The sequence below is a fragment of the Oncorhynchus keta genome, chromosome 16 (assembly GCF_023373465.1).
Source record: "Oncorhynchus keta strain PuntledgeMale-10-30-2019 chromosome 16, Oket_V2, whole genome shotgun sequence".
NCBI classification, from domain to species: Eukaryota; Metazoa; Chordata; class Actinopteri; order Salmoniformes; family Salmonidae; genus Oncorhynchus; species Oncorhynchus keta.
This window is the reverse complement of record NC_068436.1, coordinates 15,632,528-15,656,324: the sequence shown is the minus strand read 5'-3', so window position 1 is coordinate 15,656,324 and position 23,797 is coordinate 15,632,528. Positions and strand designations below refer to the sequence as shown.

At 45.8% G+C, this 23,797-nt stretch overlaps 2 protein-coding genes across 5 annotated transcripts in view; both read right to left on the bottom strand.

Moving 5' to 3' along the window:
* Positions 1–92: 92 nt before the first annotated feature.
* Positions 93–4,769, bottom strand: LOC118377031 (mitochondrial uncoupling protein 2-like). The gene is made up of 7 exons (XM_035763847.2): positions 4,610–4,769; positions 3,470–3,606; positions 3,129–3,336; positions 2,786–2,983; positions 2,142–2,243; positions 1,313–1,493; positions 93–929 (listed from the first exon to the last, which is right to left on the bottom strand). The coding sequence occupies exons 2-7, from the start codon at positions 3,593–3,595 to the stop codon at positions 815–817; spliced, it is 930 nt and encodes a 309-aa protein (XP_035619740.1). The 5' UTR covers positions 3,596–3,606; positions 4,610–4,769; the 3' UTR covers positions 93–814.
* Positions 4,770–8,622: 3,853 nt separating this feature from the next.
* Positions 8,623–23,797, bottom strand: part of LOC118377026 (TBC1 domain family member 9-like) — a 36,623-nt gene continuing 21,448 nt past the window's right edge. For 3 of the 4 annotated variants that reach the window (XM_052464798.1, XM_052464796.1, XM_052464797.1), the window contains exons 11-23: positions 22,360–22,510; positions 20,314–20,528; positions 19,433–19,550; positions 18,902–19,187; positions 18,216–18,345; positions 17,854–17,952; positions 17,632–17,700; positions 16,742–16,994; positions 16,539–16,604; positions 15,783–15,866; positions 15,476–15,544; positions 10,760–10,863; positions 8,623–10,596 (exon numbers count right to left, since the gene is read on the bottom strand). In XM_052464798.1, coding sequence (XP_052320758.1) covers positions 9,805–10,596; positions 10,760–10,863; positions 15,476–15,544; positions 15,783–15,866; positions 16,539–16,604; positions 16,742–16,994; positions 17,632–17,700; positions 17,854–17,952; positions 18,216–18,345; positions 18,902–19,187; positions 19,433–19,550; positions 20,314–20,528; positions 22,360–22,510 — 2,436 coding nt within the window. In that variant the 3' untranslated portion in view covers positions 8,623–9,804. Of the gene's footprint in view, positions 10,632–10,759; positions 10,864–15,475; positions 15,545–15,782; positions 15,867–16,538; positions 16,605–16,741; positions 16,995–17,631; positions 17,701–17,853; positions 17,953–18,215; positions 18,346–18,901; positions 19,188–19,432; positions 19,551–20,313; positions 20,529–22,359; positions 22,511–23,797 lie in introns of all 4 variants that reach the window. The other variant, XM_052464799.1, reaches the window with a different exon arrangement.

Here is a 23,797-nt window from a genome sequence, read left to right as displayed (position 1 = left end):
TGTTTTTGGATGAGTGTGTGATGACTGTCAGCTGTCAGGCTGAGATTGAGATCAAATGGAGCGTGTAATATACAATACAATGAACACAGACAAACAAAATAAGCATATTTATAAAGTTCAATATATTGCAAATTACCAACATCTAAATACTAATTATTAAACTAACTTATTACATTTGTTGGGGGGGGGCTAAGGGAAAGTGGGATAAATAGTCAGCTGCACAACTGAATGCATTCAACTGAAATGTGTCTTCTGCATTTAACCCAACCCCTCTAAATCAGAGCGTTGCGGAGGGGGCTGCCTTAACCGGCGACCGGGAGTTGTTGTTGGGGATTCAATTTAAGCACACAATACAAGGGAAGCCTTTTTCAACCCGGTCCTGGTAGCCCAGCAGTCGTTCCTAGAGTACTGTATCCTAACCCTAGTACACCTGATTTAAAGGAACAGTCGGCTTGCTGATTCGTTCACATTTGGCAGGTGTGCTAAATACACTTTAGAGAATATCTAGAGGTCCACAAGGACTGGTTTGAGACCGTAGGAGAAGTATAGGTCAAAATAAATAAAAATAGAAAATAAAACTTCTCCAATGTAGATGCACTTCAAATGCACTTTCATAACTCCTTTTTTAACAAAGGATTCCTCATTATTCATACAACATGCTGACGAACACATAGGCATCTTAACGTTATGGATCGTGGTCCATAGTATTGCTGTAGTCTGTCTACACTACATTGTGGGTCCAACTCAATAGGGCTAGGGTTTGTGCGCTTGTCAATCCATCATTGCATAGGGCTCTTTGAACGTAGGAATGAAGTTAACTTTTGTCCTCCATCTTCTGCTTTCCTACCATCATGACTCTCTTGAGCTGCTCAAACGACACAAACATCACAACGTTCCATGAGCCCAGCCTTAGAAATGAGGGCACAAATCTACAGGGAACAAGAGGACAAATTAAACATTAGTTGGCATGTCAGGGAGAGACTTTCTACTAAAGAACCCTGCGAATGCTCCAAAGTTTTGCTTAGTAGAGTTCAGAGGGGACTGCTGGGAGGAGCTATAGGAGGATGGGCTCATTGTAATGGCTAGAATTTGATTACATTCCAGCCATTACAATGAGCCAGTCCTCCTATATCTCCTCCCACCAGCCTCCTCTGGTAGAGTTACTGTGTCAAGGTAACCACCCAAAACAGGAAAATCAATGATATATCATTGAGGACTAAAATGTACAACTACATCCAACTGTCTTGTTCTATCAACAGACTGAAGGACACCGGTCTGTTTGTACAGTGTGTGTGACTGTCTGTGAGCTCACCCTTTGTAGAAGGCTGTGGGTCCCTCTTTGGTGGCCATGGTCCAGGCACAGTTGATGGCACTTTTATACTGGCCCGGCGGAGAGTTCATGTATCGTGTCTTCACCACGTCCACGGGAGAGGCAATGCAGGTGGTAACGAAGCCGGCGCCGAACGCAGAAGCAAAATGGCACGGGAGGTTATCTGTGGGAAAACGCAAGCCCTTTTGAAACACTGTCACAAAGATATCAACCTATTTTCAGTATGATTAACGATTTTAGATTTTGTGGATACCATGTTTGTAAAAGTCAACTAGCCAGCTAACTAATTCGACCAAAAAGTGCAATTTGTTTTACTAGCCTGTATTTCAAACTCAATTTGCTAGCTAGCTAGCTAGCAATGACCAGCGCTGGCTTGTTTCCATAGAAATAGAATGAGAACATATTGTTATGGTGAATCCATTATGACATGTGTAACTAATCATAGTTTAAAGATTGAACCTTAGATGAACTAGTTGATTAACACAGATGTATAACAGAAATGCTGACACTAAAGGTAATATTCAAGTAGTGCCATGCAGATACACTGTACTGTATAAGGCCTCTGTCTCGAGGCCTACAGGAAATCATTATCTCTGTTTTATACCGCTTTGTTGTGAAAGGTGCAATAAAAATCCTTTAGATAAATGTTAGCTCCGTGTTATTCCATAGCTGGACAGAATATTATGTACCACTATGTATACTGTTATCAGACTTTCAAGACACATGAAGAACAAAAGAGCGAGAGGGCATGTGGACTCCTGCCCAGTCAGCTGTCTCGCTGTGACTGTATGCACCAATAGCACCCACTCACCTGACAACAGGTTGTGCCTAAGAATGGCCTCCTTGATGAGGTCATAGGTCACAAGCTCTGTGCAGTTGACCAGAGCGTTCCTAGTGATGTTGGGTAGACAGCCTGGAGTGAACAAGAAGCAGGTCGGTTGGTTAATAACCCCAATAGTTATACCAGAATTAAACCAATAGTCTATCATTAGTAAAAGGCCCAAGAAAACTCAACAACAACCTGCAAAGCCAAGTTTTATTTTCAGGTGCACTCAAGTTCTGTCCTATGGGATCATCAACTTTGCAGCATCTGCTCCAATCAATATCTGTACATCCCTGACATTTAATTTTACCTTTATTTAACCAGGCAAGTCAGTTAAGAACATATTCTTATTTTCAATGACGGCCTGGGAACAGTGGGTTAACTGCCCGACCTTGTCAGCTCGGGGGTTTGAACTCACAACCTTCCGGTTACTAGTCCAACACTCTAACCACTAGGCTACGCTGCCGCCCCAATGACAGTGACATAGACAACAATCTTTGGTATTTTCTATGCAAACAGTTCCACTACGGACAAACACAATCAATGGGGCTCAAGGTTAGCAGCAACACCACCAATGGAGATTGGTGTTACTTGCAAATCAACCGATTGGGCCCAGGGCCGTACTGACTAACCTTTCCAGAGCCCGCGGATGCCCTCGTGGTTGAAAATGTGTTTGTAGGCCTGCATGGTGCCCGTGTAGCGACGAGCCACCCCGGTCAGGTTGACCTGGGCCTGGAAGCGGACCTTCACCACGTCAGTGGGCTGGGCGAAAGACACAGCCATGGCCCCTGTGGTGCAGCCGGCCAAGATACGGATACCAATATTTGCAGCTGGGATAGGACAGGGGCAGACGGGGTACGAGGGTTTGTTAAGTACTGAAAGGATGATGATTGAGGTACTATATGATGCTTCTTCTCTTGGTACAAAATATGTAACATCACAGATTATTATCTCGAATTAATTATCCTAATTTACTGTCTGCTCCGCCAGAGTAGAAGTTTTTGACGTTGTCATAGAAGCCGATCCTGATGGAGGCAAAGCACATCTGTCTCTGTAAGCCCGCCACCAGACCGTTATACAGCGACCTGGGCCCCTCCGTCCGGATCATGGTACTGATTGTCCCAAACACCCCCCTGTAGCGGATACCCTTGGTAGCTTCCGACGCCACCTTCTCTCCCTGAATCTGGGGTACACAAGTGTCAGTGTTAACGGAGGTCCCCACAAGAATCAGTGTTACAGGAGGTACTGGTAAAATTCAGAGTTACAGGAGGTCAGACTCAAGTCTTCAGGGCTGGAGGAGGACAGTGAACCATTACCTGGAGTCTGACTTTGGCTGTATCCAGGGGAAAGGTGACCAGGTCAGCGATGCAGGCCGCTGAGCCAGCACTCAGCAGCTTCACCACCAGGGTAGGGGGTGTATCGGAGGGCTTCATTCCCACCATGGTCCCTGGTACTGCAGACAGTGAAGGAGGAAGGATGTCAGCACTGCTGCATCTATTCTCTCTTACCATCCTTGGAACAAAATGCTGTGGATACTTAGGATATTGTTGAGTAAATATGCCGGTCAATTTGTTGATTCGGTTTCTAAAGTACAATAGCCTGTGTAGCCCATTGTTGTGGCAGGAGGGATTTTGTGATATTTGAAAACACATTACATCATAATAACAACAGAACAGCATTGATTACAATAATCTATACAATCAACCAGATCAAATAAACATCAGTTATATATAGGGGTGGGTTGCACCAACATGGATTAACTCAAACTGGGTTTAATCAAGGTTTAAACTGGGTTAAATGAAGGTTTTAGTATTAATCTTGTTGCACCACATTTTTAACCTAGTTTTAAATGAATCTTAGTTCAATTTAAATCTTCTTCTAAACTAAGTTTAATTTTGTTCTTAGTTTAAATCTTCTTGCTCTATTGTTTTAAAATGAAATGAAAATGTAGATAAGGGATTATTCTGAACTGCTCCTGCAGGAGGTTTAAATGGATTAAATGTCAGTGTATGTGCTTCATTTTCAGTGTGATTGTAATCATGGTATCCACAAGAGTGTTAAAGGTCAACTAGCCAGCTATCTAATTTGACCAAAATGTATAGTTTTAATAGCCTGTATTTCAAACTTAATTGTCAAGCTAACTAGCAATGACCAGTGCTAATTTGTTTCCATAGCAATAGAATGAGAACATATTGCTATGTCGAAACCATTATGACACATGTAACTAATCATAGTTTAATGATTGAAACTTAGATGAACTAATCCAGGTTGAAAATGAAATGGTGCAATACATCTCAAAAAGAATGACAAAACCTATATTAGGTCTAATCAACAACAACAAAAAATTAAACCATGTTGGTCAAATCAAATCAAATTGTTTGGTCACATACACATGGTTAGCAGATGTTATTCCCGAGTGTAGCGAAATCTAACAGGTAATATCTGAGAGTACTTACATTGTTATTAATCCTGTGGATTAAAATCCGTTTGACTAGCTATTGGTTTACTGCAGGACGTGAGAGCCCAAACTACAGTCCCAGGGAGCCAGCCCTAACCCTGAAACAAGGAGTTGTGCATCCTCATATTTATTTGATTTTTTACTGACTTGCCACAGAGAGAGGCGTTACTGTGTGCAGGAGCACGGGCCAAACCAAAGTCCACTCACTGTCAAGAAAGTCAATGTCCAAATCAACCCTACAGCAGCGCACAGCTTCTAACATTTGTGAAAAACAACACATTTACCAGTACATTACATTGTAACTACAATACAACATTTAATGGGAATATTTCATTAATCCCAGTGCAATGTGGCAACATTCACCACTCATTGTGTAATGGTACCTTTTGGTACCTTTTGTCATAAACTCAGCAAAAAAATAAATGTCCTCTCACTGTCAACTGCTTTTATTTTCAGCAAACTTAACATGTGTAAATATTTGTATGAACATAACAAGATTCAACAACTGAGACATAAACTGAACAAGTTCCACAGACATGTGGCTAACATAAATGGAATAATGTGTCCCTGAACAAAGAGGGGTTCAAAATCAAAAGTAACAGTCAGTACCTGGTGTGGCCACCAGCTGCATTAATTACTGCAATGCATCTCCTCCTCATGGACTGCACCAGAATTGACAGTTCTTGCTGTGAGATGTTACCCCACTCTTCCACCAAGGCACCTGCAAGTTCCCGGACATTTCTGCGCGGAATGGCCCTAGCCCTCACCCTCCGATCCAACAGGTCCCAGACGTGCTCAATAGGATTGAGATCTGGGCTCTTCGCTGGCCATGGTAGAACCCTGACATTCCTGTCTTGCAGGAAATCACGCACAGAATGAGCAGAATGGCTGGTGGCATTGTCATGCTGGAGGGTCATGTCAGGATGAGCCTGCAGGAAGGGTACCACATGAGGGAGGAGGATGTTTTCCCTGTAACGCAGTGTTGAGATCGCCTGCAATGACAACAAGCTCAGTCCGATAATGCTGTGACACACCGCCCCAGACCATGACAGACCCTCCACTTCCAAATCGCTCCCGCCCCAGAGTATAGGCCTCGGTGTAACTCTCATTCCTTCTACTATAAACTTGAATCAGACCATCACCCCTGGTGAGACTAAACCGCAACTCGTCAGTGAAGAGCACTTTTTGTCAGTCCTGTCTGGTCCACCGATGGTGAGTTTGTGCCCATAGGCGACGTTGTTGCCGGTGATGTCTGGTGAGGACCTGCCTTTACAACAGGCCTACAAGCCCTCAGTCCAGCCTCTCTCAGTCTATTGCAGACAGTCTGAGCACTGATGGAGGGATTGTGCATTCCTGGTGTAACTCGGGCAGTTGTTGTTGCCATCCTGTACCTGTCCCGCAGGTGTGATGATCGGATGTACTGGTCTTGTGCAGTTGTTGTTACATGTGGTCAGCCACTGCGAGGACGATCAGCTATCCGTCATGTCTCACTGTAGCGCTGTCTTAAGCCTCTCACAGTACGGACATTGCAATTTATTGTCCTGGCCACATCTGCAGTCCTCATGCCAACTTGCAGCATGCCTAAGGCACGTTCACACAGATGAGCAGGGACCCTGGGCATCTTTCTTTGGGTATTTTTCAGAGTCAGTAGAAAGGCCTCTTTAGTGTCCTAGGTTTTCATAACTGTGACCTTAAATACCGTCTGTAAGCTGTTAATGTCTTAACGACCGTTCCACAGGTGCATGTTCATTAATTGTTTATGATTCATTGAACAAGCATGGGGAAACTGTTTAAACCCTTTACAATGAAGATCTGTGAAGATAATTTGTAAAAATCCAAATATCTTTGAAAGACAGGGTCCTGGAAAAGGGCCATTTCTTTTTTTGCTGAGTTTACATAGCTATCTACCACAGAGTATTTGGAACCACTGGGGCTCTTTTACTCTGTTCACCCCACAGTTACCAGCTCTCAGCCAATAGAAGTTAGGGCGTGGATGGCAGGGGCTTAAGGTGGGAGAGTTTAATTGGCTAACTGCCAGATTCATGATAGTCTGTCAAAAGGTAACTGGTGTTTCTGATGAAATTGGGACAGACCAGGTGAGATAGTTGGCTTTATTGCAATTGATTGCCTATTGATAAAGAGGTTTAAACATACCAGCAGTCTGGTTTAACCATGTTAGCAGCTAACTTAATTATCTACAATAAGTTATATCACTATGAAAAATTGTGTTTTTAGGGGGACAAAATGTTTGAGCACATGTTGGAATGTGCCGTTCAAATCGTAATGCTGGCACATGTGGAGTGAAGAGTTTGCCTCTCGGTCAATATACAGAGGTGACAGAAGTGGGAGGGTTGTGACATGAACTAGGGACTAAAGGTCAAATGGGGCTGATAAGAGTATCACCTTACAGCAGGGTATTTTCCCTCTCTCCCTCTTCAGCTCAGCTACCTAGAAACGCTACCTTGTGTAAAAGACTTAGAAAAACTGACCCTGGGCCTCCCGAGTGGCGCAGCGGTCTAAGGCACTGCATCGCAGTGCTAGAGGCATCACTACAGACCCGGGTTTGTTCCCGGGCAGTGTCACAACTGGCCATGATCGGGAGTCCCATAGGGCGGCACACAATTGGGCCAGCATCATCCAGGTTGGGGGGAGGGTTTGGCCGGGGGGGGGAGGAGTCGTCGCACTCTAGCGACTCCTTGTGGAGTCAGTGGAACAGTGTTTCCTCAGGCACATTGGTGCAGCTAGCTTCCGGGTGTTAAGAAGCACGGTTAGGCTGACCACCCAGGTTTATAGTAAACTCACAGGAATGAGAACTTGATAAACAAAACATTATTGGTTAACATATTACCCCTGTGGACAAAGAGGGAAACCCGGTGATTGGAGTATAAACAGAAAATAATCCAGAAAGCAAGAGGGAATTGGGGACATTGTTTGCTACCATACATAAGACTATGCACCTACCGTATAGGCTCTGGGATGAATGGTAAAAAAAAAAACACAAATTCAGCATCATACATGATTAGACGTTTATGATTTTATAAATCAAATTCTTTATCCTAAAAACACAGAACATTAATTAAAATCCAGTGTTCTACATCAGTTTCCCAAAGACGGTCCTGAATCAGCTGTGTAGTGCAAGGGCAAACACGTGTACCCAGGGGGGCCCCAGGACAGAGTTTGGGAAACACCGTTCTACATTCTAATGCCCTTTGAATCCATAATTTAGGGACATGATGCGTTTGCTCAGGTCCTGGGATGAACAATATTACGTAACTGCAGTCAAAGGAGGACAGAGAATGACGTATTAGCAGACCAGTTACAACTAGACATCAGTTAAACACTTCAACCCCATCCATTACTACGTTAATGGATTAATCATTGCTAGATAATGTTTCCATATGCATTACAATGGCAAGCTCTTATTGGTCAACCTGAACCACACCCCAAGCATCTGCAGAGCAGCACATCAATGAGAAGAAAGCAAGAGAACAACCTTTGTGACAAAGTTTCTATTTCAGCATGACTCCCATGCTGACACCGCACACCATTGTTGAAGCTAGAGAACTGCAAAGATGTCAGCCATTAACCCTTCGCTTCCTTTTACTGAAAAGGTAGAAAAGAAAAAGGTATTTGCAGTGGTGGCATCAGAGATATTCTACTCCCTTATTTTTTCTTGTTTCAAATGGAAGTCAATGAGCTGAGTAGACCAGACCCAACTGCTATCACATTGGTGTCTATGGGAGAGCCAGCCCCTTAAGTAGACAGGAACTGACCATTCTTTCAATGATAAACAGCCTGATGAAAGCATCCTCATTTATCCTTATCTTTGGTGGCATTACAGGATTTTGGTCTGATTCTGGAACATTCTCTTCTCCAGCAGAGGGTGCTCTGTCTCCATCTCTGTATAGAGACGTCTTCCCCTCTCAATGTGAAAAACAGAGCGTATCAATATTTATCCCAGGCTACAGTATGAGCAACCCTAACTGATAAATCCCATAAAGAGACATGAGACATTTTTAATATGTAGCGTAAGACCGTTCTACACTTTTTAATTAGTTGAAGTGGTACACCTAAAATCATGACTTTTGTACATGACAAAATCATTCACATTGGAACAAAAAAAAATATATATAAAACAGCGTAAAAATATACAGAGCAAAAAGTTCAAAACATTGTTACAAAAAAAAAATAAGCTTTTGGAGTGTGCTGACGACGAGTGCAGGAGTGGCACAGAAAAAAGGCAGAAAACATGCTTATGGAATTAAAAGATGTTGTAAATGATTTTTTTTCCTGATAAAACAAAGTGCGTGTGCTCTACAGTTCAGTATGCAGGCTAAGCTACCACACGAATGAAATCTAAACAGTGTTTTCCATAGTGAATTTACTGAAGTACATCTAGTCAGATAAAGCTTTCACCACCATTCATATTTAATTCCAGTGCAAGTGTGGTTTATCCTGAAGCGGTGGCAACTAATCTTCCCAACTCTAGAAGTACAGTCACTTCTTCATTGTAGCTAACGGATGCTATCCGTCTTAACCATTGTTTCTTGTGTAAATTAGCAGCTAATAGATTAGCAGTGAGTACAACTGCCCCACAGGTTGCTGTTAGTCAATTAGCCTAGCAGCTAATGAGTTAGCGGCTAACAGAACTCTACAACGACTGAGCAGTGTTCCTCTGGGACTGTGACAGGCCACTCCTGGACTGGGCTGGTGGTCTGTAAGACTTAAACATCATGATACGTAGTAGTCTAACTGGTTTAGCTATTATTAGTAGTAACATGTATACACCACTTCATATAAAGTAGAGCAAGCTCAGCTAATACATGTACAGTACATACACAACAGCTCTGCCTGAATTCCTTTTGAGGTCAAAGGTCAATAAAGCCATTTTTGTCCTTCCCTGGTCCCTCTGCTGAACAGAATCTAACCCTAAAGATAAAACAGGTTGTTGACATCTGGTAAAATACATTGCTAAGTGCAGGTATTTAAAAAAAAATTATACTCTTACAGTATTGCACACAAATGTTAGACTTTTCAGTTCTAGCAGACTGTCATTCTTGTCACCCAACAAAGAGGAGAAGACTGGGTTTTTCATGTTGTACATTTACATGACATGTTTCCCTGTTTCCGAAGCAGTCAACCTACAGAGCAAGAGTCTGTCTCTGTAAATTCTCTTTTTCATTGAGGCATTAGTTACCCAGACAGGGAGATCTCATAGTCGCTAGCGGACAGTAGGGAGCACCCCACTTTCCTCACATTCTTGGCATTGGTGATACGTGCGGCCACCTCCACTGGCTTCTCGAAGTAAAGCACCAGGGCCTGCTCAGTGAGCACTGATGCCAGGAACTGCTCAAAGGTGATGGCCCAGTCTTTATCTATGCTGGTGCTGTGAGGCAGCCCCCCATCTCTGCCATGGGGCCCACCTTCACCGTGAGGCCTGTTCCCTCCCCCATGGGGCCTGTTCTCGCTGCGCACCAGGACCGTGTCATCATTAATGTCCTCGCAGTGAAGCTTGTCGTCGAGCTCATGGGAGCCGCCACTGAGCACCGAGTAGGACGACATTGACGTGTCGTCTTTGGTCTCGTCATCTGAGATGAGCATGGAGGACGATGTCCCTGTGTCCTTCGGGGACGAGTCCTCCAGCTTAATCTCCTCCATGGCAGACAGCTGCTCGCCCCTGCCGTCCCTTTTCGCAGGGCCACACGGCCTGGCCTGGCTCTCCTCCTTCCCCTCTCCCTGGCCCCTCTGCTGGAAGACACCCTCAGGCTTAGTCCCTCCATCTTGAGCTGGCCCACTGGTTTTGGCCTCCTCTGGATCATCCTGGTCCTGCTCCTCCTGGTCCTTGGAATGGCAGAAGAGCTTGCCCACCTCGCCCATCTCCAGCAGCAGGCTGGTGACGGTGGCCGTGGCGTGGTACAGCTCCTGCTCCTGGGCATCCTCGCTGAACATGTTGTACAGTGTCTTGCACAGCTCTATGAACTGGCTCTGAACGAAAGAGAGAGGAAGACATGCAGGTTAGCCTGGGAAGGAAGATGAGGTAGAGTCATTGGCACGACACACACAATTTCATAGCCTCACACAGCCACATTGATCAAGTGGACTCCACTGACTCCCCCTGGGGAGGTGGAGTGGTTCTTAATGCTCTTACCTGGTTGAGTTTGGGCAAATCCTTCATGTTGTCCAGTTTGTTCTTGGTGCCCTGGTTCCACAGCCTCAGGTAGTGGCGGTAGTCAGGGGTGTGTAGTTTCTTCACTGTAGAAACAGAGGTGGCCGTTAAGAGTTAAAAGCTAGCAGCCTGGCACGCTTTGCCTATTTATAGGAGGCCATAACAACAACTAATGTATGTGCTGTTGTCAAGGAGAAAGTATTGACTGAATAAGAGAATATGCACCAATAATGCCCTCAAACTGAAGTGGCATGCAGGCCTAGCTTGGGCACCATTTAACATTCAATTCTATTAGGAATCTATTGCTTTAATGGGAATTTTATTGTCTGGAAAATCAGTAAGTATATCATCCCTAATCTCAACAACCCGGTCGCATTCCGCTTCGCTCCACAGGTAGTATCACATTTTCATTTCATTTCATTACAGCACAACGGTTTGATTTGTTTCATCGTAGCTAGCTACATAGCTAGCTACATAGCCGTCTGTGTATCAAAGATAATTGTGTAGTCTAGAGCGATTTTCTAGTTTAGCTAGCCAGCTATTGTCGTTCTTTTAACGCAACGTAATCAACACTGCTAGCTAGCCAGCTAGCCCCCGAATAGCAGCACTGTAGAAACTATTACACTCAACGGAACGACTTGATTAGTGTAGTGTCAACAACGCAGCCACTGCCAGCTAGCCTACAAAGTCAACAACGCAGCCACTGCCAGCTAGCCTACTTCAGCAGTACTGTATCATTTTCATCATTTTAGTCAATAAGATTCTTGCTACGTAAGCTTAACTTTCTGAACATTCGAGACGTGTAGTCCACTTGTCATTCCAATCTCCTTGCATTAGCGTAGCCTCTTCTGTAGCCTGTCAACTATGTGTGTCTATCCCTGTTCTCTCCTCTCTGCACAGACCATACAAACGCTCCACACCGCGTGGCCGCGGCCACCCTAATCTGGTGGTCCCAGCGCGCACGACCCACATGGATTTCCAGGTCTCCGGTAGCCTCTGGAACTGCCGATCTGCGGCCAACAAGGCAGAGTTCATCTCAGCCTATGCCTCCCTCCAGTCCCTCGACTTCTTGGCACTGACGGAAACATGGATCACCACAGATAACACTGCTACTCCTACTGCTCTCTCTTCGTCCGCCCACGTGTTCTCGCACACCCCGAGAGCTTCTGGTCAGCGGGGTGGTGGCACCGGGATCCTCATCTCTCCCAAGTGGTCATTCTCTCTTTCTCCCCTTACCCATCTGTCCATTGCCTCCTTTGAATTTCATGCTGTCACAGTTACCAGCCCTTTCAAGCTTAACATCCTTATCATTTATCGCCCTCCAGGTCCCCTCGGAGAGTTCATCAATGAGCTTGATGCCTTGATAAGCTCCTTTCCTGAGGACGGCTCACCTCTCACAGTTCTGGGCGACTTTAACTTCCCCACGTCTACCTTTGACTCATTCCTCTCTGCCTCCTTCTTTCCACTCCTCCCCTCTTTTGACCTCACCCTCTCACCTTCCCCCCCTACTCACAAGGCAGGCAATACGCTCGACCTCATCTTTACTAGATGCTGTTCTTCCACTAACCTCATTGCAACTCCCCTCCAAGTCTCCGACCACTACCTTGTATCCTTTTCCCTCTCGCTCTCATCCAACACTTCCCACGCTGCCCCTACTCGGATGGTATCGCGCCGTCCCAACCTTCGCTCTCTCTCCCCCGCTACTCTCTCCTCTTCCATCCTATCATCTCTTCCCTCTGCTCAAACCTTCAACCTATCTCCTGATTCTGCCTCCTCAACCCTCCTCTCCTCCCTTTCTGCATCCTTTGACTGTCTATGTCCCCTATCCTCCAGGCCGGCTCGGTCCTCCCCTCCCGCTCCGTGGCTCGACGACTCATTGAGAGCTCACAGAACAGGGCTCCGGGCAGCCGAGCGGAAATGGAGGTAAACTCGCCTCCCTGCGGACCTGGCATCCTTTCACTCCCTCCTCTCTACATTTTCCTCCTCTGTCTCTGCTGCTAAAGCCACTTTCTACCACTCTAAATTCCAAGCATCTGCCTCTAACCCTAGGAAGCTCTTTGCCACCTTCTCCTCCCTCCTGAATCCTCCTCCCCCTACCCCCCCTCCTCCCTCTCTGCAGATGACTTCGTCAACCATTTTGAAAAGAAGGTCGACGACATCCGATCTTCGTTTGCTAAGTCAAACGACACCGCTGGTTCTGCTCACATTGTCCTACCCTGTGCTCTGACCTCTTTCTCCCCTCTCTCTCCAGATGAAATCTCGCGTCTTGTGACGGCTGGCCGCCCAACAACCTGCCCGCTCGACCCTATCCCCTCCTCTCTTCTCCAGACCATTTCCGGAGACCTTCTCCCTTACCTCACCTCGCTCATCAACTCATCCCTGACCGCTGGCTACGTCCCTTCCGTCTTCAAGAGAGCGAGAGTTGCACCCCTTCTGAAAAAACCTACACTCGATCCCTCCGATGTCAACAACTACAGACCAGTATCCCTTCTTTCTTTTCTCTCCAAAACTCTTGAACGTGCAGTCCTTGGCCAGCTCTCCCGCTATCTCTCTCAGAATGACCTTCTTGATCCAAATCAGTCAGGTTTCAAGACTAGTCATTCAACTGAGACTGCTCTTCTCTGTATCACGGAGGCGCTCCGCATGGCTAAAGCTAACTCGCTCTCCTCTGCTCTCATCCTTCTAGACCTATCGGCGGCCTTCGATACTGTGAACCATCAGATCCTCCTCTCCACCCTCTCAGAGTTGGGCATCTCCGGCGCGGCCCACGCTTGGATTGCGTCCTACCTGACAGGTCGCTCCTACCAGGTGGCGTGGCGAGAATCTGTCTCCTCACCACGCGCTCTCACCACTGGTGTCCCCCAGGGCTCTGTTCTGGGCCCTCTCCTATTCTCGCTATACACCAAGTCACTTGGCTCTGTCATAACCTCACATGGTCTCTCCTATCATTGCTATGCAGACGACACACAATGAATCTTCTCCTTTCCCCCTTCTGATGACCAGGTGGCGAATCGCATCTCTGCATGTCTGGCAGACATATCAGTGTGAATGACGGATCACCACCTCAAGCTGAACCTCGGCAAGACGGAGCTGCTCTTCCTCCCAGGGAAGGACTGCCCGTTCCATGATCTCGCCATCACGGTTGACAACTCCATTGTGTCCTCCTCCCAGAGCGCTAAGAACCTTGGCGTGATCCTGGACAACACCCTGTCGTTCTCAACTAACATCAAGGCGGTGGCCCGTTCCTGTAGGTTCATGCTCTACAACATCCGCAGAGTACGACCCTGCCTCACACAGGAAGTGGCGCAGGTCCTAATCCAGGCACTTGTCATCTCCCGTCTGGATTACTGCAACTCGCTGTTGGCTGGGCTCCCTGCCTGTGCCATTAAACCCCTACAACTCATCCAGAATGCCGCAGCCCGTCTGGTGTTCAACCTTCCCAAGTTCTCTCACGTCACCCCGCTCCTCCGCTCTCTCCACTGGCTTCCAGTTGAAGCTCGCATCCGCTACAAGACCATGGTGCTTGCCTACGGAGCTGTGAGGGGAACGGCACCTCAGTACCTCCAGGCTCTGATCAGGCCCTACACCCAAACAAGGGCACTGCGTTCATCCACCTCTGGCCTGCTCGCCTCCCTACCACTGAGGAAGTACAGTTCCCGCTCAGCCCAGTCAAAACTGTTCGCTGCTCTGGCCCCCCAATGGTGGAACAAACTCCCTCACGACGCCAGGACAGCGGAGTCAATCACCACCTTCCGGAGACACCTGAAACCCCACCTCTTTAAGGAATACCTAGGATAGGATAAAATAATCCTTCTCACCCCCCCCCTTAAAAGATTTAGATGCACTATTGTAAAGTGGCTGTTCCACTGGATGTCATAAGGTGAATGCACCAATTTGTAAGTCGCTCTGGATAAGAGCGTCTGCTAAATGACTTAAATGTAATGTAAATCTAATCAGCGACCGTAGACAATTTTTGCTCCAAGAAAACATGATACATAGAAAAGTAACAGTACTTCCCCTTTTCATCCCAGAGTTTTGGGATGTGTGCACACACACACACATGTGTATGTGTGTGTGTGTGTGGAGTCAAATATGGTTTGAAATAATTTCAAATAGGAGGGAGATGACAGAGAGCGAGAGGTGAGATGAGGGAGGAGGTGAGCTGAAAGAGAGGGAAGAGGGAGAGAGAGGAGCTAGGGGCCAAGAAGAAGAAGAAGAAGGTGGAAGGGGACTGCACTGGCAGAGGCCATACCACTGCCCCAGCCCTAAAGACCAACGGTGGTGCAAGTGTCTAGGCCTGTTGAGACACCAACAGGGACTGTACCTGAATGATCAGCTGAGAGCCTACCCCTCCTTGCCCTCTCTGTGAGTAGTAGCACCAGGTTTTGAGTCGATTCCATTTCAGTGTAGTCAATTCAGGAAGTATTTTTTTTCTCATAGGAGGAATTGGTGAAATTGGAATTTGTTTACTTCCTGTATTGACCGAGTTTAAATGGAATTGACCCCAACCCTGTTAGCTACAGCTAACTTCCTTACAGTGAAATGGGTGTTCTTGAGGTACAGTAAATAAAGGCCTTTGCAACAACAAAAGGAACATGAATGGTAGACTTTGTGGCTTAAGGTATTATCATTTAGATTGGAGCATTTACAAACTAGCGATAGATACGCGTCTCATAACTGTTTTATAGCAGTGCGTACCTTTCTCAGTCTTGAACGTGACCCTGACAAAGCCATCATCCTTCTCGCTCTTGCACTTGGGGTCAAGGCCTGGAGGAAGGGAAAGATCAAGAGTGCAAAGGTCAAAGGACACATTAGGAAGTTGTCTGAAGAGGGGAAAAAAAGGTGAGAGGTTGAAATAGGTTGATGCATGCCTTGAGTAGAGTGTGACTGTGATTGAGGACACATAAGGCTCTGGTCAACATTAGTGGACTATATAGAGAAAAGGGTGCAATTTGAGGCGTAAACATTGTGTAACCTCTGGCGTGTTGACGAGGACATGGCCTACCATTGGAAGTTTCCGGGGTGATGTCCTCAAAGAAGTACTGGGTGGCCTCGAAGGCAGAGTCTGGTTCCTGCTCATGGGTCACCTCTGGGAGGGGACAGGAAGACAACATTTTGGGCCTCATTGTTATTATAATTGATAGCATTTATATGGCGCCTTTCCAGATGCTCAAAGTACTGTAAGGGGCATCATCATAACGCATCAAACACTGCAGTTGAAAAAGTGCAATAAAAATTGTATCCAATTGTATCTTTCCATCGAGGCCTCACACATCCCAATGTTTGATCATAAGTCTGAAGTCATTTCTGTATCCTCCCCTCGCTAAACATCTGTTAGTTCTCAACATATATCATTCTGCCAGAGACAATATTTCCATGTGACTGGCAAAGGAAAAAAGCTAACCCCATCATTCCGAGAACCAAAACAATAGCTGCTTCAGGCTTTGCTGTTATACAGGGAATTAACGCGACCTGAGCCAGAGAGCCATGAAAGCTCTTCTGATTGAGAGATTTCCAGCTGAGTTAAAATACTGCTGTGTAAGTCTTGAGAAGGGAAGCTGCGGTTGGTACTCCATATGCTCAACCAAGCGAGGGAGAGAACAAAATAATTCATCTTTCCTCCTTTACAGTAAAGAAATCCAATCCCCTATCCTTAAAACATCCTCCCCCTCACTCAGTTATGACAGCATATAAGGAGTATAGATTTCCCTCTGGAGTCCCTCTCTGAACAGTACACACACACACACACACACATACTTACCAGGAATCACATGCATCTTGTACAGGAGCTTCAGTTTCTCAGTCAGATCCCCATGGCATAAAACACCTAAAATACACCATAGATGTGATAATTTATCATAACATTATGTCTATATAGACTTAATATTAATTTTGACTAGTTGCTACAATCATTAGTCAACTTCTATTTGATACACCCCCTCACCCACCTCCACCAATACTCACTCAGTCCACTAATAAACTCCCGGAAATTAATCAGAGAGTCTCCGTTATGGTCCAGGAGCCTGAAGAAGCGCAGGGCCAGGAGGTCTGCATGGGCCCCGTTGACAGGGGCCCAGGGGAAGAGCAGGGAGAACAGCCCCCTGAACTGCTCCAGGTCGATGCGGTACTGCTCCAGGTAGGGTAGGCTGGGGTCGTGGCGCTCCGTGGGGTTGCTGCCACCCGTTCCGCCCCAATAGCAGCTGGTCAGGTGTTCCTCCTGGAGAATGAAGATGGTAGAAATAGATTAGATAGATTCAACAGGCTTTTAATGTGAATGAAATAAATATATTACATTTATGTAGCAGTTTCCTATAAAATGTTGAAGTATAAAGAAGCGAGGTGGAATGAGACCAAATGGTGATACCTATGCTAAATGTGGGAAAATGTGGTCGCCCACAGTGAGGAAAATGCATATAGATACCGCTGAATTGCTTTGCACAATGTTTCTAATGGATAAGTACTTGATAAACAGAGAATAATGTGAACGTTGCACAACATTGGGTATTAAAAGTTCTCTACTTCTAACATCTTATACCAGCAACCCTGACCATTAGAACTGTGCTGAAGACTCATCCGTCTTTCTCCATGTCCTCTAACAGGATTGAGCAGTGAGCGTACTTTGTGTTAATGGAGTAAAATGCTGTTGCCAGGGTTTTAGGTCTGTCTCTATGGATATTAAGTCCCGGCTCCAATTATAGCCCATAATTCAGCGTTGCCGTGGCAGCAGGGCACTGTGTGAGAACTAGGAGAAATGAGACGCCCTGCCAAAGAAAGAGAGGCTGAGGAAAAGCACTACAGGAAGAGATGAGTTCCTTTAAGTTCCTATTGGCTACAATAGTTTGGCTGTCACTCACCTTGAACAGAACGTAGAGCTCCTCCAGTTCATCGATGCTGAAGGCAGTCTCTGTGACAATGGTTCTGACCTGAAAGAGAACAGTGGATTTAGGAGCTGTGTGAGGAGATCAGAACTAACCAGCATTGAATACAATCAGAAACGATGGCTTAAAATGACTTGAAATCCTCCACACCCAACATCTGGTGTACCATACAGTGTGTGTAATAGCAGGGGTCATTACCACGTTGCGTTTGGTGGTGTCCTCGATGGTCTGGATGACCCTTAGCCTCTGTTTGAAGCGCATCTGCTCAATCACATCAGCCCTGATGGAGCCAAACTTCTACAAACAGCAACATGGGACAGAGAGAGGTCAACAATGCTGCTATCCTAAGGTTTAGATATTCACTGAGACTGCATAATCACCAGCCAGAGTAAAGGTCAAAACAGAGTGACAGTTCTACCAGTGAATAAACCTGGGTCTAGGAAGCATGGTTGGGCTGAATTCCATTTAAACTTAATTGACTGAATTTAAATGGACCCCATCTCTGACAGATTGAAGGAATGATTGAATGACGGTGCCCTGGTCATGGTGCGAAGACTCACCTCGTAGGAGCTGCGGACCAGCTTGAAGATGTCCACCTCCGGGTGGGGATCCCCATCGTCTGTCAGCAGGGAGTGCAGGTGGGGGATGGGAGGCAGAGTGCTGTCCTTATTGGTCACGCTGTCCAGGTACCTACACACAAACGTTTCAAGCATATTCCTTGAATAAAGGCTTCTCTATGAAAAACTAAATTCTTCATATTGACAGCGTATCAATATCAAGTTTTAATTGAATTAAGAAGCGTTGTTATTGCAGTGTTTCAAAACAAGATGAAGATCTCTCATGTCACTTCCGCCAACACAATTTTACCTTTGACCCGACTCATGGGGTCTGCTCTGAGTGAAAAACTAAAGTAGCATGACTGACCAGCAAACCCATGTTGAATGACCTAATTGGTTATGGTTAGGATTAAGGTCAGGGCAAAGGTTAGGGTTTTAGTTTAGGTTCAGTGTTCCAGTCATGAGTTGGCCTATCAGTCATGTCCCTTTCGTCCAGGGCTGTTCCAATTCTGGTACTGCAGGGCTAAAACCCTTCTGGTTTTCATCAGACCTGGTGCACCAGGTGAATACAATGACCTACCAGGTAGAAACAAATCAAGAGGTGTTTCTGCCCTCCAGGACCGAAATTGAAAAGCCCCGTTTTAGTATCTTTGGCCCCTTGTCGGTCTTCCACCCCCACCCGTCCTCACCTTCCCAGCACGGTCATGGCCTCTCCATCGTCCTTGGCCCCCAGCAGCTGGTGGATGTTGGCGTGCAGCACGCTGAGTGCCAGCTGGAAGATGACCTTGATGCCCTCGTAGAAGAAGCAGTCGACCACCACCACGGCACTCTCGAAGGGCATGACACTGAGGAACAGGGTGAGGAACCAGGAGAGGGAAATGGTAGAGATGACTCCCAGGTCCTGCATGCAGTCGTAGAGTTCAGGGACGTACTCCCTGGCCAGCTCCTCAAAAACACCTTGGTCTACCAGAGCTCCTGGAGAAGGAGAAGTGGGAGGTTAGCAAGACAGAAAAGAGGCCTATGCAGACACTGATACAGTAAGAGGGAGAATGATGCCAACAGATATGCACAAAGACTGAGGGACACATACACACATCTGAACACAAAACAGAAAATAGAGACACTGAGACCAAGTTAAAAATGCAGAGGATAACACACTAGTAGACCACAAAGCCACCCATTGCCCTTCTACAGCCTCATTCCAGAAGCTTCCAACTGACCTACGACCCTGGTGTTGTAGTAGTCAGGCAGCATCCGCTCACACAGAGCCACCAGCAGCCAGAAGGCCTCCTCCTCTTTAGCATACAGCAGCAGCACCGACGTCACAATGTTCATGGCCTAGGAAGAACCACCAAGATTATTCAGAATAATACATTCAACTTTTATAGCGCTTTTCTTTACAGAATCTCAAAGCCCATCAAAAAGCAAAACAAGAATCAAATTAAACAGCTATGTGACAGTAGGTCTGGACTACAGTTTTCAGCCTGAGTTAAACGCCTTCAGAGTTTCAAGCTGCCAACAGATGGACTGGCAGTCAAGAGGGAACCACATGGCTTCGACCCGCAGGGGGAACCAAGATTAGGGACCTGCGGGGGAGTCAGGACAGCTATAGAAGTGGCAAACTATTATGTGACTTGACCAATTATAAACTGAAGAGCAGTGTGAATGTTTGTGTTGTAAAATAAGTGTGTGTAACAAGCTCTCACAGTCTCACTGCAGAATCAGATGTTTGTCCACATGCATAACATTTAGAAGATTAGGCACTAATTCCAAATGGTTAAGGGTTAAGGTTTGGGATAGACAAAAATTGTGCTTAGCGCTGGGATTGAACACGCGACTTTCAGAGCCGGAGCTCGCAGCTTACGCCAATCTGCCATCCCTGTCCACAGGACTTAAAGGTAATAGCGCCAATATTGCCCCTAGAGACCGGTTTTGAAGTAATCTCGTGATGTCCTGCTGCTTACGTGGACGGATGTCTAATTTGGCAGTGGATTTTGAGCGACAGGACTGGTGCGTCTGTGTGTGTATACTATATACCATGCGTGTATACTATATACCATGCGTGTATACTATATACCATGAGTGTATACTATATGTGTACCTGGCAGTAGCCTATGTTGGGGTTTCTGAAGGCGTAGGCAGTAAGGACCCTTCGTAGGGCAGCGATCCCCATCTCGTTCTGGAAGGCTGGGTGTTCAGGGAGGGAGCGGTGCAGGTCTCTCTCGATCTCCTCCGTGGCCAGGTTGTACTTCCCCATAGACTTCTCTACCAGGTCCTCGTAGTAGCCAGGGTGGGTCGCCATCTCGTTGATCGCCCCTGGGGGGGGATATAGTGACCACAGGTAGTATAGCGTTAAACGAGGCCCATTGGCACCAGACCATCAGCCAATTGCGTTTTTTTTTAAATGGTCTGGTGGAAAAAAGTTAATATCAGGCCCATCTTTCAACTAACAGCCTTAGGAGAATTGCTAACAAACAGACGTTCCAGTTTTCAGGGGGAAATGGAAAGAGAGCCTGTGATGCGACTTCCGCATTTGGACGTTAACAATGCAACATCTTAACTCCTCCACATTTACTGGATTGGTTGAACAGAGAACCTCCCCCCAACAGTTATTTTTTGATTCTCTTCAAGACCATAGGGGATCTAGTTTCAGGCGTTTATTTTACACCTGGCTAAGTTAGGCTAGCATTGCAATGCATATTCAATGTAATCAGTTTCAGAAATGGTTGGAGTGAAGAAACCAGAACTCAAGACATGCCATTGCTCACTCCATCTCTACTAACAGAGGGATGTGGCAAGCAGCCAGTAGACATGCAGTTGTAAACCTTCCACTCTCACTTTAGGCAGAATCCCTTCTACACTAAAACCTTAGTGCCTTTATAGCCCTCCCCTCCTGTACTCCCAGCTGTGGAAGCAGCCATTACTGTGCACTGAGAGCAACAACAACACAGACTAAACCAGTAAAGAGGGGGGGGGGGGTCCTGGGTAAAAGTCTGTTGAATCATAACACCCTCAAATTCACTCTTCTAGCGCAGTCAAACGCAGGCTTATCAACTGTTCCCACTGTGACAGTGAGTTGAGGGACAAGTACAGAGGTTGCATTCAAATGCTCCATCTTCTTCCAAATAAAAACACAGCTAGCGAGCTTCGCCAAAAGAGACGCTAGGCTAACATGTAAACACACCAGTCCCTCCAGGAAGTGCAGATGTTTGGCTGCCATGGCGACTGTGGAAGGTACCACAAGTAGGTCACTAGGGGAAAGAGCAGGTAGATAGTCGCTAACTGTTAGTGCTGTCGCGTGGGTGCAAGGAATTTCCTCCAGGAAGAAGAGGCTGAAGTATAAAACATTGTTTGGTGATCTCAGCAGTGACTCTCCCTGTAGGCCAACTGGTTCTTCAGGTTTATTTATATAGGTCAGCTTTTACAGCTACGGTGGTCACAATGTAGGCCTACGTCTCTAACACAACCCCTACATAAGCTGTTGTGTTTGTAAAGCCTGGTTAACCAGACTGACAGTGTTCAGTTTGGCGTACAGTAAGCAGACTATAGAATGTGTGCTCTCACTGTAATATGCTGTAGCAGTGGACGTGAAGCATGCAGCTCAGTTACAGGTTAGATACAGTACGATACTGCTGCTCAGGCAGGAGATGGGAATGGAATGCATTGCCAAGGCCAAGCTAATGCATGTTTAATGAGGCTACCCAAATCCATATGTACACTGAAAGAAAAGCTAATATTTGACTGTCAATACTTCTAATACACCTGGATGATGAACCATTCTGTGCTCATACCACAAAAGGGGGTTTGGGAAAACCCAAAACTAAAATCTGATGTGTCTCTCCTGTTGTTTTTCCTCCTGTGGTAACAATAACTATAGTAATGAGATGTGTGGTCCCACCACATGATGCCGAATGCAGGTTAGGAGTTGGTGTATGAGCACGTAGTACTGTCTATCCGTGGTATTTGAGTGTGTGTATCAGCGCAGCTTGTGGAGATACAGACTGAGTGAAAGTCGAGTACATGAATGTCAAGAACCGGGGGCATAATGTAATACACAAATGAGTATGTACAGTGAATGTGAGAGTGCATTGTGAGATCATGCCCACGTCGGACTGTTTGTGAGAACGCGTGCGACTGTTGGCCTCACCGGAAAAGAGCAGCCACAGCTCTCCCCTCATGTTCTCTGGGATGCCTTTAAGCACCAGGTCCTTGGTCTTCTCTGTACGGTACATACACACCCCCTGGCCGTACTCGGTGATGTGGTTCTTCCACGCCTGTTCCTTCAGGAACTCCTTGGCCTGGGGAAAAATACAAATTGACAGTTAATAATCTTGCATGTGTTGGAAAAAGAAAAAAGTAAAATGCCCCTTAGAGAGAACTACAGAATGATGTTCAAGGACAGAGAGAGCGAGAGAAAGAAAGTAGACACCCTTGTAACAGCTGTGCCAACAACCCGACTTCTCTGCAGAAAGCAACAAAAAAAAGCCTCGTACGAACCATCCTAATCTGGCACACTTACATTGTTTCAATACATGCAGAATGTAAGCTCGAGAAATCAGGATGGTTCGTAGGAGGCAAAAAAATAATTACCACCTCATTAAATAACGAGCCAGAGAGCCTTCAAAGCCTAAACAATATTACTAACTTTCGACACAGACGTATGCAGCACAAATACTCCAAGAGGTCTCTGAAGAATTTCATTAAGGCTTTATTTACTTCAATTAACTTGGATCTAAATTTACTTTACACACACTTCCCCCTTCCTTGGTCTACATCTGCAACTTCCCTACAGGCCTTTGAACTGTGCAATGCCAGCTGGAGGTTAGAGCAGGAACAGAACACACTGACTGTAAGCCAAGCTTTGTTTTAGATCCAGGTTGAGACACTGATGGCACCCGACAGACATGGCCGCTCTGTTTCTGGCTCCTAAGCAACTTTGCTTTGTTGTGTATTGTTAGATATTACCGCACTGTTGGAGCTCGGAACACAAGCACTTCGCTATACCCGCAATCACATCTGCTAAATAGTTGTACGCAAGCAATACAATTTGATTTGAGGCTTGGGAAAAGCCTCAGATTATTACATGCAGATATTGGATTCCCAATGGCTTAATCAGCATGCAGGTATATACACACAATTAGGTTGTTACAATATTTTGTCACTGTAAATAAATGTATTCAACTCAATTAATTTAGTCCCAGTTCAATTCCAATCATGTGGAATCATTCCAATTCTCTACTATAGCAATAGAGCATCTTCTTCAAATCAAATCAAATCAAATTTTATTTGTCACATACACATGGTTAGCAGATGTTAAATGCGAGTGTAGCGAAATGCTTGTGCTTCTAGTTCCGACAATGCAGTGATAACCAACAAGTAATCTAACTAACAATTCCAAAACTACTGTCTTATACACAGTGTAAGGGGATAAGGAACATGTACATAAGGATATATGAATGAGTGATGGTACAGAGCAGCATACAGTAGATGGTATCGAGTACAGTATATACATATGAGATGAGTGTGTAGACAAAGTAAACAAAGTGGCATAGTTAAAGTGGCTAGTGATACATGTGTTACATCTT